This window comes from Plectropomus leopardus, chromosome 3, assembly GCF_026936395.1.
Source record: "Plectropomus leopardus strain MGB_pleo_1.0 chromosome 3, ASM2693639v1, whole genome shotgun sequence".
NCBI classification, from domain to species: Eukaryota; Metazoa; Chordata; class Actinopteri; order Perciformes; family Serranidae; genus Plectropomus; species Plectropomus leopardus.
Window position 1 is genome coordinate 40,797,501 of NC_142178.1, and position 20,000 is coordinate 40,817,500.

Consider the following 20,000-nt stretch of genomic DNA (forward strand, 5'->3'; position numbering starts at 1 on the left):
AGGGACTCCCACAGACCAGGAACTCCCACAGACCAGGGACTCACACAGACCAGGGACTCACACAGACCAGGGACTCCCACAGACCAGGAACTCCCACAGACCAGGGACTCACACAGACCAGGGACTCCCACAGACCAGGAACTCACACAGACCAGGGACTCACACAGACCAGGGACCACACAGACCAGGGACTCACACAGACCAGGGACTCACACAGACCAGGGACTCACACAGACCAGGGACTCACACAGACCAGGGACCACAGAGACCAGGGGACCACAGAGACCAGGGACTCACACAGACCAGGGGACCACAGAGACCAGTTGACCACAGAGACCAGGGGACTCACACAGACCAGGGACTCACACAGACCAGGGGACCACAGAGACCAGGGGACCACATAGACCAGAGACTCACAGAGACCAGGAGACCACAGAGACCAGGAAACCACAGAGACCAAGGATTCACAGAGACCAGGAGACCACAGAGACCAGGAAACCACAGAGACCAGGGATTCACAGAGACCAGGAGACCACAGAGACCAGAGACTCACAGAGATCAGCAGACCACAGAGACCAGGAGACCACAGAGACCAGGAAACCACAGAGACCAGGAACTCACAAAGACCAGGAAACCACAGAGACCAGGAGACCACAGACACCAGAGACTCGCATTGACCAGGGACTCACAGAGACCAGAAGACCACAGAGACCAGGAACCACCAACCGTCATCGGGACAGCTAGTTCACACACACAGACTGTCCTCTCTGCGGGTCCACACACAGACCGTCCTCTCTGCGGGTCCACACACAGACCGTCCTCTCTGCGGGTCCACACACAGATAGTTATCTCTGCAGGTCCACATATAGACCGTCATCTGTGCAGGTCCACACACAGACCGTCATCTCTACAGGTCCACATATAGACCGTCATCTCTGCACGTCCACACTGACTGCTGTCCTCCCCAAATCCAAAAACTCAAACACCTCGTCTTCTAGTCCTCTGAGGTCTCGTTGAGACAAGAACTAAAAACAGAAAAAGTTTCTTTGCGTTTTAAAATCAGTTTTCATTCAACATAGTGACAACACACACACACACACACACACACACACACACACACACACACACACACAGGCGTTTTCAGGCCTCCAAAACGCTGTTGTCGTGTGAACGAAAGGCCAAACTGCACAATACAACGTGAAGAGCGACAAACTGTCTCTGCTTATGTTTCGTTTGCTTAAAATCACGATGTCATTTTAGCGTTCCTAATACGTAACAATAAAACGTTCAAGATCGCTACAACTTTTTAAAAACGTCATAATCAAAGAGCAGCTGGTTAGTACGAGGTTTGTGACGGACAATTTTAAGCCCCTCCCACCACCGTGATGATGACACGGAGCCCCTCCCCACCCACGTGATGATGTAATGAAGCTCCTCCTACCACCAGGATGACGATGATGCAGATGTTTTTCGGATCTTTCCAGAACTTGTCTCGAGGGATCACTTTGGCGTAGTGAACGAGTCGGATGGTGAAGACGAGCAGACAGAGCAGCTCCACCAGCATGGTGGCCTGAACACACACACACGCACGCACGCACACACACACACACACACGCACGCACGCACACACACACACACAGACACACGCACGCACGCACACACACACACAGACACACACACACGCACACACACACACACACACACACACACACACACACACACACACACACACACACACACACACACACACACGCACACGCGCACACACACGCACACACACACTCACACACTCACACACACACACACACACACAAGTTAAAAATTATGTTTGTCAAAAGTGCTTTTTTAAATAATTTTTTTACATTTTTGGGCAAACTCTCAAAAAACATTTTCTTTTTCTGCAGAGTGAAAGCAGGTTTTTTTCGGATGAATCGCACGTTAAAAAGAGGAAGTATGACACAGAGTTTGTGTGTCAGACCGCGGTGTCCAACCTCACCCAGACGGGCAGCGGGACGACGGCGGGCTCCTCGAAGACGGCCAGAGACAGATCGACCAGGATGAAGACGTAGAGGAGCACCTTAGGGATCCAGTGGTTGTAGCGCAGATACAGCCTGAAAACACACACACACACACACGCACGCACACACACACACACACACACACACACACACACACGCACGCACACACACATGCACACACACACACACACATACATGCATGCACACACACATGCATGCACACACATACGCACATACATGCACACACACGCAGATCTTTAGTTTCATCAGTAAACTGCTGCTCACTGTAGTTTTTAACCCTTTACTATCTCACACTGCATCACTGCGCACAGAATGCACTTTTCACAATGAAGCTTTAAAAATCTTTGTACATTAATATGATTTTCTGCTTTTTTGAGTTAATTTTTAACCAACATCCGTCTTATTCATAAATATCAAATATTCAGCAAATTTCAAAATTTTAACCCTTTAAATGCAGGTTCTCGTCATGATGCCACCATGTTTTTCGATGAAAAAGATAAAAACAAACATAAACTATGAATTCAGTTGAGTCTCCTCCTCCTCAGTGTGTGAGTGCAGCTGCTGACAGTCTGGGATATGTCAGTGTGTGAGTGTAGCTGCTGACAGTCTGGGATATGTCAGTGTGTGAGTGTAGCTGCTGACAGTCTGGGATATGTCAGTGTGTGAGTGTAGCTGCTGACAGTCTGGGATATGTCAGTGTGTGAGTGTAGCTGCTGACAGTCTGGGATATGTCAGTGTGTGAGTGCAGCTGCTGACAGTCTGGGATATGTCAGTGTGTGAGTGTAGCTGCTGACAGTCTGGGATATGTCAGTGTGTGAGTGTAGCTGCTGACAGTCTGGGATATGTCAGTGTGTGAGTGTAGCTGCTGACGGTCTGGGATATGTCAGTGTGTGAGTGTAGCTGCTGACGGTCTGGGATATGTCAGTGTGTGAGTGTAGCTGCCGACGGTCTGGGATATGTCAGTGATCAGCAGCTACACTGATTGTGACAGGTCACCTAGCGGAAACAGTCCAAAGTGGACGTTTGTGCCAAATGTGAAGAAATCCCCTCAAGGTGTTTTTGTGATAACGTGTTCACAAGAACAGGACGGACTGACATACGGACAGACGGACAATCTGTAAAGACAGTCCCTCGGTCCTTCGTGGTTCTGAGATTTGGTGTTTTGAGTTCAGTTCTGATTAAAAGCAGCAGAAGAAGAAACTGCATCAGAAACGTTTGTGCCTCACCTCACGGCCTGCGGCGACGTGTCGAAGTAAATGTTCCTGTTGTACTGAGCATCCGACACGTAGATGGAAGCCAGATCGAAATCCTGAAAAACACACAAACTGTTATTAAAGGTTCAGGTCCAAAGGTCAGGGGGCGCTGTGATCAAAGGTCAAGGTCGAACTTTGAAAAGTCAGAACTCTTAAACCGAAAGTCTGATTCACATTAAACTTCGATCATCAGTCTGCAAACTCTGGATCCAACTTTCTCAGACCTTTTTTTAAACAGTTTATTTTTTATCTTCTGTTTTATGATATTTGTGCTATTTTTTTTTTTTAAAATCTATTTATTGACGTGAAGCACTTTGGTCGCCTGTGCGGTTTTTTAAATTTGCTCTACAGATAAATGTGGATTTGGAAGAAACGGCCCAAAGAATAGAAGAAATAAGTAAATGATACAAGAAAATTACAGCTAAATCAGCCCAATATATATATTGATTTATTTTTATATGCATTCATGTTTTTCTGCTCTGATGGCTGTGGGATCAAAAATGTCAGTTTGAATGGGTTTCAATGGAGCATTTTTGGACCTGAACAGTCTGAATGTAACTATTTAGTTTCCACAGTGTATTTTAGACTTATTGTAGGAGCTGAGCTGCAAATTCACTGATTACACTCAAATACACAATCTGGACTACATTTAGGACACATGCATCAACACACACACAGTTATCACAACAGGAAGAAGAAAAGAGACTAAAATGAGACAAACAGACACTAAAGGGTTAAATCTGTGAAATGTAAAGCTGACTTGTGTGTCCAAAAGTGTCCAAAGTGACTCTTAAATCAGAAGAGACAGAAAAAAAACAAAGTGTCTCATCAGCAGCAGCAGGTCTCTGAGGACAGGGAGTCTCTGAGTGTCCTCTTCACTGTTTGACTGCTTTATGAATCTGAGGGGACAAAAGTCCACCATCACTTTACTGCCGTCATGTGAGACAGACACGAGTATCAGCTGTGTGTGTGCGTGTGTGTGTGTGTGTGTGTGTGTGTGTGTGTGTGTGTGTGTACGCGCACGCGCTCTCACCTCTTTGCTTTTTGCAGAGTTCCCTCCGTTTGGAATTCCTTTTCCTTTTCCTGCAGACTCGTCAGGAATGTCCTCGCTCTTCTCCGGCTCGGACATCTCTCCAACTGTCCCCCCAAAAAACTAAAAAACTAAAAGCGACTCTCCAAAAGTTCTTCGGCTGCAGCTTGAGGACTTTGCAGCCCGTCAATCTGACTGTCTCTGTCTCTGCGGGACAAAAGTCCACACTTGTCTGTCCTCTCGGTTTGACTTGACAAGGATCCACGTCACATGTTGTCCTCTCTGTTAGCGGGACAGTTTAACCTCCATCAGTGTGTGTCTCGGTGTGTCTCTGAGTGTCTCAGCTGCTGTTTGTCCTGCTCTGATAAACTTGTGCTGCCTTCACGGACCGCAGGACAAAAGACACTGTGACGTGTACGAGGCTCGTGACCCTAAAATCTAAACGTGATGACAAATGTTATTATTTTGTAAATAAATATTAATATAAAGTCTGTAAATCAGTCTGAATGTTTCCGCATTTAAAAAAAGACTGATTGAGGTTCAGGAGGGGGCTTTAAAATTTAAAAAAATAAATAACCAAATAAACTGGAAAAAATGTTTTGTTTGTCTTTTCTTGAGTAACTGAGAAAACCGAACACACTTTCCCAAAAATAATTCTTAAAGTCTTTGCACAAAACTGACCAAAGTGCTGTACAAATTTAAATACATTAAATATATAAATATATATATATATATATATATATATATATATATATAATTTTTTTTTTTTTTTTTTTTTTTTTAAATAACATAAATGACATAAAAGAGAATAAGAGAGAAAGAACAAGACCCAATATAAATTATCCATCCATCCATCCATCCATTTTCTTCTGTTTATCCGGGGTCGGGTCATGGGCAGCAGCCTAAGCAGGAAACCCAGACTTCCCTCTCCCGGCCACTTCGTCCAGCTCTTCCCGGGACCCCGAGGCGTTCCCAGGCCAGCTGTGAGACGTAGTCGTATATATTAATTTATCCTTCAAACCATCTTGAGTGCCTGCACCTGCAATAAGTTTTTCTCTCTTTATTTGGTTTTTATTATTTATCTATGCATTTTATATATATATATATATATATATATATATATATATATATATATATATATATATATATATATATATATATATATATATATATATATATATATATATATATATATATGTAAAATGGTACTTTTCTTTTTCTTTTTCTAATGTTTGAATAAAGCTCGTTTGTTTTGCTGTCAGTTGGTTTTGGTTTTGGCTTTGGTTTTTTCGGAGACCATGAAGGCAGCACGGGGGTCACGTGACTCACGGCAGCAGGATAACGGAAACGGGACAGAAAGCTCTGAGGAGGACAGGAGGGACAGGAAGACACAGCAGAGACAGATTTCAGACGTTTGTCCGCAGCAGAGACCTCAGACTGACGTTTGTTTCTATTCCAGAATATTTTGGGATTTTTAATTTTTTTATTTATTTCATCTGCAGCAGACAAACTTTTCAGTGTTTCTCAAACCAGCAGGCGGAGAGAGACTCCAGACCAGATATTAAACTTTTCTCTTTTAGAAACTTCTACAAAATCACACCAAAATAAGACAATAAGACGCCCAAAAAATCAGAAGGCAATAAATACAAATTCCACATTAACCGAAGTGGCGACATTTCAATTGTTTTGTATCACTTTTTATTATTTCTGTTAATTATTTTCTTTCATTTCATCTCTATTCTCATGTTCAATTTGTCGAACAAAAAACTGACAACATTTTGGAGAAAATAAGTTGAGTAATTGTGGCAAGGCGAGCGGAATCAAAAGGTTGCTGACAACGCCACCTGGGGGCTTTCACCCCAGGATATAACAGGACTTCATAAGTTACCAGTTTTCGATTTGAAACAAGGCACGCAGGTCAAAATAACTCCACAGGACGAGAGCGTGATTTCCAATTATAAAAATATATTTTATTAAACAATTATTTTTAACCGAGTAACAGACTAAATAAATCAACATAAAAGACGGTAATAATGGTGAGAAATGATGTGAGGAGCCACTTAAAGGAAATAAGGGACAGGGCTGGGGCTTACCACGACAGCGGTAACAAAAAAAGGAGGGATCCAAAACTACACTTCACCCGTGACACTGCAAACCAAAACGTGAAAAAGGAACCACCACCAGGGAAACCGCTGCCGCTCTGGGCCTCAGCACCTGTCAACAGGAAGAAAACAATATTAAAACCATAAAATCAAGGCAGTCCTCACACACACAACATAATCAAAAATAACACCCCAAAGCCAAAAGAAACTATACTAAATCGCAAATTATCAAAATCAAGAAAAGAAATATTTCTAAACAATTAATCCGATATAACAGAAACTCAAGCAATAATAATCCAATGAAAAGAAATAACAAATAAATTCAAACAATAAATCCAATATAACACTGAGACACAATAATAATCCAATAATAATCAATAAATGTCTGCCACTCTAATTTAAAACAGTCTTGGTGGGTGTGGCTCTGTGGCAATAAAAGTTAGGACGCCCCTCTGGGCGCACGCCGGCAACTTTTGGCTAGGCTGTGTTGCCACAGCCTTTGACTGCAGTCAACAGGACCGGATCGGAGAGTCAAATGCAGGCCGACCCGGAGCGCCGAGTCAAAGCGGCTGGAGTCCCACGAAGAGCCACACGGAGGACAGTTACCCCCGCAGAATGGACGAGAGGGGGGTCAGCCATGAGCCGAAACAACGCCGAAGCCAAGATGAACTAAAAAAAGAAAACAAAACCCAGGCCAAAAGGAAGAGCCCGGACACAGAAATAGCCAGGACACATAAAGAGCCAGGACACATAAAGAGCCAGGACAGCAGCAAGGCTCACAGCGGCGCGTGACGGCCGCGTACGGAGAGCAGGATCAGAGATGTCACCGAGGCAGGAGGAGGAAGCGCACACCCCAGACTCTAGCAGCGACAGCCGGGAGAAAACAAATCAGTACACCTCACCCGACCATCGACAGCATAATATATAAAAAAACAGAGAACTGAGCATCTTACCCGCAGAGAGTGCACCACACACACACTGCCCCGAGGGAGACAGCTCGGCTCCAGGTAACACCGCGCTGCCGGACGGAGCGAAACTGAGGTAAGCGCCAGGCCCACAACACAGAATAACTTGAGCAGATCGAGGAGACACAGAGCATGCATACCTTTGTTTGGAGATCTAACCTGCAAACCAGCGAGACGCCACCACACACGCTGTCGGCTCCGTGAAGGAGGAAGAGGAAGCGGAAAGAACGAGACGGGTCCGACCTGGTCTATTTATAGGCGATGCGCAATTGTCTGCCACACTGCCCCTCACGGCAGGGAGCGCAGCGCTATCCTGCCACATAATGTCAAAACAAATATTTTTAAAAACCAAAGAGGTAATGTTTCAATTTTTAAAAGTCTTTTTTACCAAGACAATAAAGTATTAATATTCCACGAAAAAAAGTTAAACATTTCGACATTTTTTTCCTGTAGTCAGCAGCCTCTCTATAACCAGCAGAGTTAGAAAATATCATTATTATTATTATTATTATTATTATTATTATTATTATTATTATTATTATTATTATTGTCAATATTATTATTATCATTGTCAATATTATTATTATAATTATCATCATCATCATTATTATTATTATTATTATTATTTGTGTCATGAAACATCTTTCTTGTTTTTCCAGCTTTAAATCAGGGAAATGGGACACCTGAGGTCCTGGTGTCTCTGCGGCTCTGCTGCCCCCTGCTGGTGTCTCTGCAGTCTGACACTCTGATTGGCTGCAAACTGAATTATCTGAACCAATGAGAAGCAGCTTTTTTTTTCTTTTTTTTTTTTGGACATTTTTAGGTTTTTGGGATGTTTCTAGGACATTTTGGACATCATTGTCTGAGCTGTGTCCTCTGTGGGGGTGTAGGGGATCTATTCTGATGCTGTTTTATGTCTTAGGCACCTCATGGACACTAAAAGGACAAAAACAATTCACAGTGTCAATCACTTTATTTTTATTTTCACCGCTGGAACAAAAACTTGCGACAGCCGAACGTCTTCAGAGATTTAGACGTAGAAAAGAGCGACAGGGTCTCAGTGTAAACACGACCAGCAGTCAAGATTTCAGTTCAGCTCAAATGTTTTTACAGAAAAACAGATTTCATTCACATCTTCTGTCAAATCACACCTTCAAATTTTCACCTCTATCAAATGGTTACAGTGCTTTTATTTTGAAATACCAGTGTAATACAGAGAGATTTGTCTGAATATTATTTACGTAAAAAGATCGATGATCCGTGTGCAAGTTTGTAATTTGCAAATATAAAACAAATTCCACAAATACAAGAAGATTTGTAAAATCACATATGAATATACAAATCAAAATACACAAACTAATTCCCAAAATGAATAATAATAAAAAGACTGTGCGTAAAATGAGATTCACAAATAAAAACTGGGTTTTCAAATATCTGTCTGAAAGTTATGTTCGAAAGATAATCACAAATGTTTTTTTTAATTTGTAAATTTCCACATAAAAAATAAAGATGATTTAATGCATTCATTTACAGATTTTTAATTTTTTGTATTTGCAAATCCATTTTATATTTGCAAAATGTACTTTGATTTTACAGGTTTCTTTATTTGTATTTCTGGAAGATGATTTATATTTTTAACACAGATTGTCGATTTGTTCACACAAATAATGTCGAGACAAAAATGAAAATCTTCATAGTTAACTGATTTATTTTATCTGACGTCTCGAGTCCCTCTTTGGTCAGTCGGAGCGTTTTGAGTTTATTTCAAAGAAATAAAATAAATCTTCAACTCATTAATATGCAAACAAAATAATGTGATGAAAAACTAAAATATTACACAGAAAAACAAACTTTAGTGTTTGTGGCAGTGAAGGAAAAACAGACGCAGCAAAATTTCTGATTAAATCACAAACAAAAAAATCATAAATGTCAGGCAGAAATAAAACCCAAATCAAAGTCAAAGCGAGCTTCAATCAAACCCTAAATTCAGTTTGAGAAATGAAAATTATCAACTTATTTCTGTTGAGATAAATAAAATGTTGTGATTGGAGCTGATTATTTATCTGAATATTTTCATGAAAATATAAAAAATGAACTGCTGTTCACTGATTGTTTGGATCGTTAATATTTTTTTTTATTCTATAAATTATTTTAATTATTTGTTTACCTTAAAACTGCGTTTTTCATAAAGTGCAATTTAAAAGTCACTAGGAGTCAATATTCAGGTCAGTTATAATAAATCATGTTTACACTCATTTTTGAATCTTCAGGCTGCAGTTGGATTAAACGTTCGTCAGCAGCTCTTCATCAGTACTGATTATCATAATTATTATTATTATTATTAATTACAATTATTATTAATGTCAATGATAATAATAATAATATCAATAATAATTCTTTTATCAGCAGCAGTCAGTGCGGCGTCACTCTGCTTCGTGTTTTTGGAATATCTCAGAGGTTTAAACGCTCATAAAACACGTCTGAACGCAAGACAAGTGACGCTGATCCAGGTGTTAAAAAATAAATCAAAACAGTTCAGGTTTGATTTATTTTTATATGTTGGACTATTCCTTTAAAATTCAAACTAAAAATTTTGTCCTTTTCATGTGGAGAGCACAACAGGAAGCAGATTCTTTCTTGGAAACATTTAAACGTTTGTTCTTTATTCTCGTTAACTCTCTTATTAAAGACGTCACTTTTTTTTTAAAGGGAAAAACTAATTACGTGTGTCACGTGAGGTGCTGCGACCTCGTTTTCAACACAACAGGATCTCAGTCAAACTCTTAATTTGGCGGTTTAGAGCTAAGAATTCTCGAAGGCCAGTTGGTTTTATTTTGGCAGCTGCTTCCTGTCGTTCTTACAGGTTTCATTTCATCTAAATATACGAGTCTGTGAAAAATAAATGCACTCAGATATTACAACGGACCAGCCTCCTCCACAGTGGAATCATGGGTAATATTCTGCTAATAAAGTTCAACAGTAAAAACATTTAAGGCACATTCAGCGACAGTCTGACATTTTAGCTCAATCAGTCTCCAGAGTCTGACAACTTTAGACCAGCGTTCAGCCAACGTTCAGCCAACGTTCAGCCAACGTTCAGCCAACGTTTAGTCAACATTCAACAACAGTGTTTAGCCAGCATTAGGCCAGCGTTTGGCCAGGGTTAAGAAAGCGTTACGACAGTGTTAGCCAGCATTTAGCAAGTGTAAAGCCAGCATTAAGCCAAGGTTAAGTCAACATTTAGCCAGCATTAAGACAACATTAAACTAACATTAAGTCAGCGTTAAGACAACATTAAACTAACATTAAGTCAGCGTTAAGACAACATTAAACTAACATTAAGTCAGCGTTAAGACACCATTCTCAGTGCAGTCCTGATTTCTGAATTTGGGAGGTTTACAGGAAGCAGCCAAAGTCCTTTCTCTTTGCCAAACGCTCCTTGTCTCTCAAAGCGTTTTCTCTTTCAACATTTAAAGCGAAAATTTTAAATTTGATAATACAAACAATAAAACAACAACAATAAAAAGTTGTAAAGTCAGCACGTAACAGTCGTCATTTCAGAAAATCACCAAAATGAGAATCCGTTTCCGTCTGAAATCCAGGATTCATTGTTCAAATCGCCTTCAGTTTTCATCTGAAACAGCGAACGTGTCACGTTCAGACGGAGAAGACGCTAAAAGGAGCTAAAATGTCAGACTGCTGCTTCAGAGGCTGATATGAAACCGGGTGTTGTGAGGAGGTTCGCTCGTGTCGCTCGTGTCGCTGCAGTTTGAGGTGCCGTTGACGGCGACGGCGGCACCGCAGAGACGCGTGATCACATGATCGCTCTCTAACTCTAAATCCTCTGTGAATTCGATTTACAGCAAAATAACGAGTGTGTAAGAAAAAAGGCCACAATCACAAACTCAGCAACCCGACGAAATAAAAACAGCCGTAAACACAAACTCAGGTTCAAGTCAGAGACCTTTGACGGTTACCAAAACCAAACTTTTTGTTCCTTTTTTTGTTTCTTTAAAAATGTTCGGCCGATTTTAAAGAAAAAAAAAATTGATTTTTTCTCTATTTCTAAAATTTGGATTTTTTTTCTATACATTATTGGGCCATTTTTTAAAGAAAAAAAAGTGATTTTATTTCTTTAACTTTTTTCAGTGATTTTGGAAGCCTTCCATGTCTTTTTATTCTTTAAATATTATTGCCCATTTTTGAAGAAAATCTCAGGTTCGGAGAGCATATTTTCTTTTTTTTTTTTTTTAAAAATCACCAAAATTTTCATTTATCACAGCCGAAAACAGTAAGAAGAGAAATGATCATATTATAATTGTTTTCAAATTTCTAACAGTCCTTGAACACATTTTTTTATTATATATGTTTCTTGAACTACATTCCAGGACTTTTCGAAAACTTTAAGGGTATATTCAGTTTTCCAAAATGTTTCCGTCTGGGTAAACGATCCTTTAATAATCTTATTATCGTCATCAGATCCACAGAACAAGTTGATAAAAAATAATCTGTTTGTTCCAAAAAGGCCTGAAGATGAAGATCATGGAGGAAACTGACAGCATCGGATTTTAAAAAACAGTTTCATGAGCTCGGGCAGAAAAATCGCCCCGACAGCAGCGAAGACTAGAAACCCCTCAGCTGAGTCACAAACCTGAACGTCCAATAAAGACGTTTTCCAGCAGCGATGATTTGAACTGAAAACGCAGCTCAGAGACATCTGTGTGATTTGCTGGTGAAATGGGCGTCCACCGTCTGTCCACCGTCTGTCCATCGTTTGTCCACCGTCTGTCCATCGTTTGTCCACCGTCTGTCCATCGTTTGTCCAATGTCGGTCCACTGTATGTCCATCGCACTCAGTCTGTTTCCACGATGTTATAAAAAGAGGAATTATTATGTCAGTCCACCTGAAACTGGACTTTTAAAATGCTGTAAACGTGTTCGTCCCACTGAAATCAGACTAAAGTGAATTTCTGGAAATCGGATTAACGCCCAGATCATGTGACAGGAAGTGGATTTCCTCCGTCATGTAAACACCTCAGTGGCACTTTAACTAGACTCGGCGTTCCTAGCGAGCTGCTTGTCGCAGCGCCGGCCTCCAACAGAAAAGTCTTTCCTTTGCTTTTTTGCACTGCAGCCCGCACGCCAGGCCAGTATCTGACAGGGTAACTTTGTAAAGACACCACAGAAGAAGACCATGCACCTGCGTGAAGTTCGGCCGTGACGTCATCGTTCTCACACAATTAGCCAGTTTTCTCTGCGACAGACGCGGTGGCGTTTTCAAAAGATTACACTCTGGAACCCGGGTTCAGAAGTTCGTGTTTTCGGGCTGCCAACACGCCGTTGTCGTGTGAACGAAAGGCCGAACCATGACAAATGATTTACGTTTCATGCAGGAACCGTTGCCGTGGAAACAGGCCTAAATCACCAGAGTTACATACGTGAAACAGAAGCAAACAGACTTGAAGTGTGAAAAAACACATCAGGTCACAGTCACACGCAGCTGAGCCGTTACACAGCCGTCAGACGGCGGGCTGATAAACACTTCCTGTGCAGAGAAGCTGTGAACCTTCAGATCAGGTGGTGCCGTGGACAGGAAACCAGGCGCAGAGGGAGCTGGCTGGATGTCGCAGTGACTCAGAGGAGTCTGGGTCTGGGCGGGTTGGGCCTGACGGACGAGTACGCCCCGATGTGGGTGACAAGGTTGGGCTCCACGCTGTGCGCCCTCTCACCGGGGATCGTCCTCGCCATCTGATACAGCACCATGTCTTTGGCGTTCCCCTTTACGCAGAAGGACCCGTCCAGGAACTCAGCCACCCTGAGCGAGGCGTTCCCGGGGAACAGCATGGCCGGCGTGCAGCACTCTGTGGCCGGCGAGATGGCGTAGAGCTGCGGGGAGAGTCTCCGCACCTCCAAGAGGTAGTGGCGCCCGAGCAGCTCGGCGGCCGCCATGATGTAAAGGGTGAAGAAGAGGAGATGCCCGGCGCACAGCGTGAAGGAGAAGGAGCAGGGGTTCCAGTGAGGGAGGGCGAGGAGAAGCGCCGTCGCTCCCACCAGTCCGAGCCCCACCCACTCCAGGAGGCGGTACGGCTCGGGGTTCCAGTAGCGCTGCAGCCTCTCGGGATGATAAAGCTTCACATAGAGCGTCCGCAGGGCGAAGCGGCGAGACAGCAGGTCCCTTACCACCGAGAAGAAGTCCTGCCGCGGCACAGCGTCGTCCTCCAGGACCACCACGTTTCTGGGCCTCACCAGCTCCCATCCTCTGCGCAGGCAGAACACGTAGTCCCTCTTCTCCCTCTCAAAGGTGTTGACTCGCTCACTGCTGCTCCGCTGCTCCTGCAGCGAGCGCCGGATCACCCTGAAGTGATCCTCCAGCATCTTGGCGTCCTGGTTTTCCTGCGGGCCGCTTTCCACGTCGCAGACCAGCACCTCGGCGCACCGCTGCTCGCCGCAGCCTCCCAGGATGCCGCTCAGCTGCCGCATTACCTGCAGCAGGTAGTGGTAGTCCCGCCCCTCGTTGCGCCTGGCTGTCACCACGGTAACCAGCAGCTCAGGGTGCTGGGCGACGTCTGTGAATCTGGCGGCGGCAGTGGGAGCATTCTGAAAGAAGCGCAGTGCGCCCTGTCCCTGGGCCAGGCTGTCCTGCAGGACGTCCTCGCTCATTGAGTCCAGGTACGCGGAGCGCACGAAGAAGTAGGAGAAGAGGAGGCGGTGTCCGCACAGCGGGAGGACCACGCAGAAAGTGACCACGGACAGGGCCGCCGCCTGCGTCACAGTGTTGGACCATCGCAGGTACTGACTGAGGAACGCTCGCCATCGAGGCATCGGGGAAACAGCCAGCCGCGGTTATGCTGAGACTACAGGAGCTGAGGACGTCCAGCGTGTCCCAGCATGCAGTGCATCTGAGAGCGGCGGTGAAATCTGATGAGGCCACACGAGAGTGCTGTGGGAGAGGAGTCAAGTGTCGACACGTCTTCTTCCTGTAAACAGAGAGGCGAGAGTTTCAGCTCGTGTGTCTCAGCTGTCTGCAGGACAAGATACAAAGACGTCTGTCCTGAGTTAGAGGACAAAAACTGAAAGCTCAGCTGATGTGTTTTGTTTGTTTGTTTTACTTGTGATGAACACGATTCATTTAAAGGAGCCGTCATCTGCTCAGATTCAGATCCGTGTCTTTAATTTTCATTAACACTTTCCGGAGCTCTCTGTGGTTGGGAGGGAAAACAGAGTCACGGGCGTGCAGAGGGGACTTACATCATCTTAGGGGAGTGATCTCGTCATGAGTGGCAGTTTTTATTTATTTAGTTAACCCTTTAGGGACTGTTTGTCTCATTTTAGTCTCTTTTCCTCCTTCATGTTGTGATAATTGTGTGTGTGTTGATGCATATGTCCTAAATGTAGTCCAGATTGCCAACATTCACAGTTAGAGAAAGGCTGAAAATAAGCTCATGTGCTTGTGGCCCCAGGCCCCTAAAACATTACATCTGCCCCTGGTAATAATAATGAGAGCTCAGCGCGAGCGGCCGGATGAGACACGGAGCGATGCGTCCTGGTGTTTCTAAATAATTCATCCAAAGTCTGATTAAAGCTGAAACTAACACAAAGTCGTCTGTAGAGTCTAAAGAAGTCACTTTCACCTCTGCAGATGTGTCTGTTTCAGACACTTTGGTGCTGTGAGGAGAAGCTGCGCTCTGTTTGTCTGTCTCACTGCGCTGCTGTCGGACCATCAGCTGTTTGATCCGCCATGATGAAATGCTGTGGCTGTCAAACACTCCTGTCAAACACAGTCCTTCACTGCATTTGGTTCTCCACAGATCTATTCTTATTATCATTGGCTGTTCGTGTTGTCTGTTAAAACACGGCTGGAAAGCGTTATATCGACATTCTATCGACTATATCTCATATTTACATCGGGGAAAAGTTATTTGACGATTGATATCATTATTGTTTTATCGCCATCGTTTTTTCATCTAAAAACATAGTGGCATCATGACAAAAACCTGTCATTTAAAGGGTTATAATTCTGAATAATTCTGAAAATTAATAAACATTTGATATGTATGATTAGGACTGATGTTGGTTTAAAAAATACACTCAGTGAAAGTAGAAAATCATATCAATGTGTAATATTCTTCAGAGGTTGATTTTTTTAAAGTACATTTTGTGTGCAGAGTGACAGGAGTGTGAGTATTTGAAACTGTTTGAACTGTTTGAGAACTGTGTTTGAATCTGTGTGTTCTGACCACAGACTGAGGAACCTAAATCTATAGCTAGATCTATATCTAGGTCTTTATCTATATCTATTTATATTAAAAATGTATATACAGTATATGGTTCAGACATGAGTCCATGTGCAGAGAAACTGTCAAACGTCATACATGTCTTCATGTCTTTCCCCCTGAGTGTCCCTGCAGGTGAGACACACCTGAACGGACGTTGCTGTTCGCTTTCAGTGAACCACATTTGATCAGGTCGCTTCCGGTAGTGTGTCCACACCTGTCCACGTGTCCTGGAAGACTCAATGTCCCGGAAAAAACGGGACAAAGTCCAATATTTACTGAGTTTGTTTGATCTTTAAAAAGTCAGCTGATATCAGGCGGAGTAAACAATGACGTCATCCAGACATGTGCATTTATAAATAAATATTTTCATCATCAGGTTTCCCCGATGGCTCGCGGACAGCTGACGTCACACCCCAACTGCATAAATGCAGGTCACACCGATTTTAGGGGCTCGAGGCGCATTCCGCGAGGACATCAGTGTCTCGGAGTCTCAGAGGACAGTGTCCACCGCACAGAGACACCAGAGACACTCAAACATGTTCGACTCCCGCAAATTTTTTTTTTCCGGATAACGGAAACTCAGGCTGTTCCAACCGGATCAGCGACACGCCGGATAAAACCGACTAACACCGAGAGATTAACGGGCAGATTAACGGACAGATTACCAGGCAGATTACCGGACAGACTCACCCTCAGGCCGGTGAACCGTTCAGAGGCGGAGCACGGTGTTTGGTGAAGGTCTGAACCGGAGAGGGGAGGACTCACCGGGAGCAGCGGAGCCTCCATGTCCTCACGGGTACGGTAATAGAGCCGCAGCACTCATACCGTAATATCGCCTCTACAGGCGCACACACACTTTACAACAACGATAACAACGACGACAACAACAACAACAACAGCAACGACAACAACAACAACAACAGCAACGACAACAACAACAACAACACCAGAGACAGAGGAGGGACGAGTATTCAAATACTTTACTGAAGTAAAAGTACTCACACGACCCTGTGGAAATACTCCAAAACCTCAAATGATAAAAACAAACAAACAAAAATAAAATAGAAATGAAAAAACACCCCACAACCTCAACATTATTTTTTTAAAAACTAGAATAAAAACGCCCCCAAATTCCAAATTACATTAATCTGATACCAATAAAATCCCTGCAATGAAAGTATTAAAGTGAAAGTAAGAAAGTATAATCATGAAAATATTCTTAAAGTAATAAAAATAAAAGATCCCAATGCTGCTGAAAAAACATTAAAAAACACACCCCAAAACCTCAAAATCATAAAAAAAATAGAAAAGAAAAATAGAAAAAAACGCCCCAAAACTCAATATTACATTACTCTGTTACAAATGAAAGTACTAGAAATACTAAATACTAATACTAAATACTTTAAAAACACCCCAAAACTTTGAAATTTAATTTAATTTATCAGGAGGCAGCAGGAGGCAGCAGGAGGCAGCAGGAGGCAGCAGGAGGCAGCAGGAGGCAGCAGGAGGCAGCACAGCTCCTCAGAGAGAGCTTCAGGCAGGCTCATTGTCAGGGAGGAGAGGAAAATACATTATCAACATCTCAGAGGGAAATATTGCTGTTTTTTACTGCTCTACATTCATCTGACAGCTTCAATTATTCACAGATTCAGATACAAAATATAATCTAAAATAAAGGATGATCATTTATTATGGATTCATGAAGTCATTAACTTAAGGTATGAAAAGTAAAAGTATCCAATGCAGAAAAATCTTTAAAAAAAAAAAAAACACCCTAAAGACTCAGAATTATTTAAGAAAAAATAGGAAAAAACAACCTAATTAATAACCCAAAATTATTATTTTTTAATAGAAAAGTAGAAAAAAACACAGCAAACCCAAAAGTATATTTTAAATAGAAAAACACCACAAACCCCAAATTATTCAAAAAAATGTTTTTTGAAGAAATACCAAAAAACTCCAACTTTAAAAAAAAAAAAATAGAAAAGAAACATCACCCCAAAACTCAGCATTATACAAAATAATTAAAACACACAAAAATGACATTATAAAAAAATACCCCAAACCTTAAAAAATAAAAACTTTTTTAAAAAATCCATAAAACTCAAAATTATCATCAACAAAAAAATAAAAAATATTAGAAACATGCAACCCAAAACTTGCCATACTGATGCAGTAATTTGTAGTAAAGGAGTCCCGACCAAGTATTGAGTATATAAATGAACATACTTGATGATTTTTAGGAAATATTCTGATAATTTGAGAGACTGGATTTCTGATTTTCATAAGCTGTGAGCCATAATCATCAAAAAAATGAAAAGGTTTGAAATATTTTAATTTATGTGTAATTAATACACAATATATGAAAGTTTACCTTTTTTATGAAAAATGAACTTTTTCACGATATTCTCATTTTTTGAGATGCACCTGTGCGCTCCTCGTGTTGGCGGCGGCGCTGCTGATTAGATAACAGCGAGGTCACCTGTCAACTCCATCAACAGGACAAAAGAGGGGAGACGCGGGAATCTGCTGCAGCTCAGGTTGCTTCTTTCTGGAAGCTGAGCCCATAAAGCCGCAGCTCACTGATACATATTTTAGAAAGTTTACTGTTTATTTGGCTCCCCATCAACCGTTACCCCGGCAACAGCTCATCATATCAATAAATCAGTTTTCCTCGTCATCTGAAATGATTTTTCTTTCAGCACATCAGACAGTATTCATTTTTTAGATTTTTTTTTAATGTTAAATGAGTTTGAAACCAATTTGTTCTCTTTTGTCCTTTTTTCACTGAAACACCAAAAAAAGTTTCAAAGAAAAAAAAGTAAGAATCACCAAATAAATTAAAAAAAAAAAAAAAACATTGTAAAAAACTTTAAAAGAAAGAAAAGTTGTTAAAATTTCACAATATCGTCAATAATCTCCAGAAATTTTAAAAGAGAAAAATTGTCACCAACATTTTTTAGGCAAATCACATTAAAAGAACAAAAATAGGCAAAATAAAAAAATAACAACCTGCCAAACAAATCACAAAAATATTTTAAAGAAAACGCAAACCACAATTTTACCGGAATTGTTACAAAGACCAAAAAAATCGAAACGAAAAAAAATCACCCAGAATTTGGGAGAAAAGACGCTGAGGGAAATTTTGGTAATTTTTGCTTGTTTGTTCAGAGAGGACTTTTGGTTCCGGGATTTGTCTCCAGGACTCCTCGTCCCCTCTGAACAGTATCCACAGACTGTCTCCATGGTGAGACGATTGTCTCCGTCAAAAGACGGTTGTTTCCGTCAGGAGAAGGTTTCCCGGGCAGCAGGATCGAGTGACGGCGGCGGGAAACCGGATCCAGCTGGACGATTATCTGAGGCGTTTGTCCGACAGCTCGCCGGCCGAAGAGACGATAGCTGTTTCCATGAATGTGTGTTTACAGTGAGAGGTGTGAACACACACACGCACACACACGCACGCACACACACACACACACACACACACACACACACACACACACACACCTGAGATCAGGTCATCAGAAATATCAAGCTGTCTCATATTTCAGCTGAACGTGCTGTCTCATCAGAAGACGGACGTCCTGGTGTCTTATTTGAAGACACACGTCCTGCTGTCTCAGGTTAGCACAATGAGCAGGACTCCGTCTGTCCAACATTTGCACGCTGTCCTCAGTCCCCACACAGACTGCAGCTTTCATTTCCTTCACATAACCACAAACATGACATGTCCTAAACGTGCTGAGACGTCCTCCTGTCCTCTATATGGTTTGTAGTATTTGGACGGACTACGATCTGATTACGATCTGATATTTTTATGTAGCTGTTGAAACTTTTTCGTCTCGTGTGTCTTGATTTTGTCTTCAGGCTGCATTTATGAAAAAACACAAACTGATCATCAGGTTCATCTTTACACCGATCCAAAGCTGACACATTTTAATAATATTCACCCAAAATATTAAATAATACTATATATAAAAGTATGTATAACAGCTTATAACTGACCCAGATCGTGGAGTGATTTTTACTTTGGCGGGCCCGCAGCTTTGAGAGGCGTTTTTCTTTTTGAAAAATTTGGCTTTTTTAAAATTAATAAATTAATTAATTATTTTTTTTGCTTTTTTTCTCCCTAAAATCTTTTGGCTTTTTTTGCGATTTTTATTTCTCTTAAAACTTTTTAGCATTTTCGTTTTCTTCAAAGATTTTTGGCAATTGATTTTTTTTAATCTGTTGTTTTTGCAGTAGGAGGTGACAGTGATTGTTGTTGTTGTTGTTGTTGTTGCTGTTGTTGTTGTTGTTGTTGTTGGTGGTGGTGGTGGTTTTAGGTTTGGTGGT

General features: G+C 41.9%; 3 protein-coding genes and 1 long non-coding RNA gene across 7 annotated transcripts in view; 1 reads left to right on the top strand and 3 right to left on the bottom strand.

Annotated features, from left to right (window-relative positions):
* tpcn3 (two pore segment channel 3) overlaps positions 1-4,687 on the bottom strand; it is a 26,350-nt gene extending 21,663 nt beyond the window's left edge. For both annotated transcript variants that reach the window (XM_088075177.1, XM_088075176.1), the window contains exons 1-4: positions 4,326-4,687; positions 3,266-3,348; positions 1,997-2,111; positions 1,442-1,570 (exon numbers count right to left, since the gene is read on the bottom strand). In XM_088075177.1, coding sequence (XP_087931303.1) covers positions 1,442-1,570; positions 1,997-2,111; positions 3,266-3,348; positions 4,326-4,421 — 423 coding nt within the window. In that variant the 5' untranslated portion in view covers positions 4,422-4,687. The remainder of the gene's footprint in view (positions 1-1,441; positions 1,571-1,996; positions 2,112-3,265; positions 3,349-4,325) is intronic.
* A 1,582-nt stretch (positions 4,688-6,269) lies between these two features.
* LOC148190092 (uncharacterized) lies at positions 6,270-7,705 on the bottom strand. Its single transcript, XR_015776118.1, has 2 exons — positions 7,530-7,705; positions 6,270-7,442 (listed from the first exon to the last, which is right to left on the bottom strand). It is a non-coding gene; the product is annotated as an uncharacterized LOC148190092 (long non-coding RNA).
* A 638-nt stretch (positions 7,706-8,343) lies between these two features.
* Positions 8,344-16,475, bottom strand: pgap4 (post-GPI attachment to proteins GalNAc transferase 4). Its single transcript, XM_042485872.2, has 2 exons — positions 16,356-16,475; positions 8,344-14,366 (listed from the first exon to the last, which is right to left on the bottom strand). Exon 2 carries the CDS (start codon positions 14,209-14,211, stop codon positions 13,024-13,026), a length of 1,188 nt encoding a protein of 395 aa, XP_042341806.2. The 5' UTR covers positions 14,212-14,366; positions 16,356-16,475; the 3' UTR covers positions 8,344-13,023.
* The window catches only part of LOC121942616 (myelin and lymphocyte protein-like), a 12,292-nt gene continuing 8,266 nt past the window's right edge, over positions 15,975-20,000 (top strand). The window contains exon 1 of one of the 3 annotated variants that reach the window (XM_088075243.1): positions 15,975-16,461. Coding sequence is in view for 1 of the 3 variants with exons in the window: in XM_042485877.2 (XP_042341811.1) it covers positions 16,450-16,461 (12 nt within the window). In the remaining 2 variants the exon portion in view is untranslated. The remainder of the gene's footprint in view (positions 16,462-20,000) is intronic. The other 2 variants (XM_042485877.2, XM_042485876.2) reach the window with 2 other exon arrangements.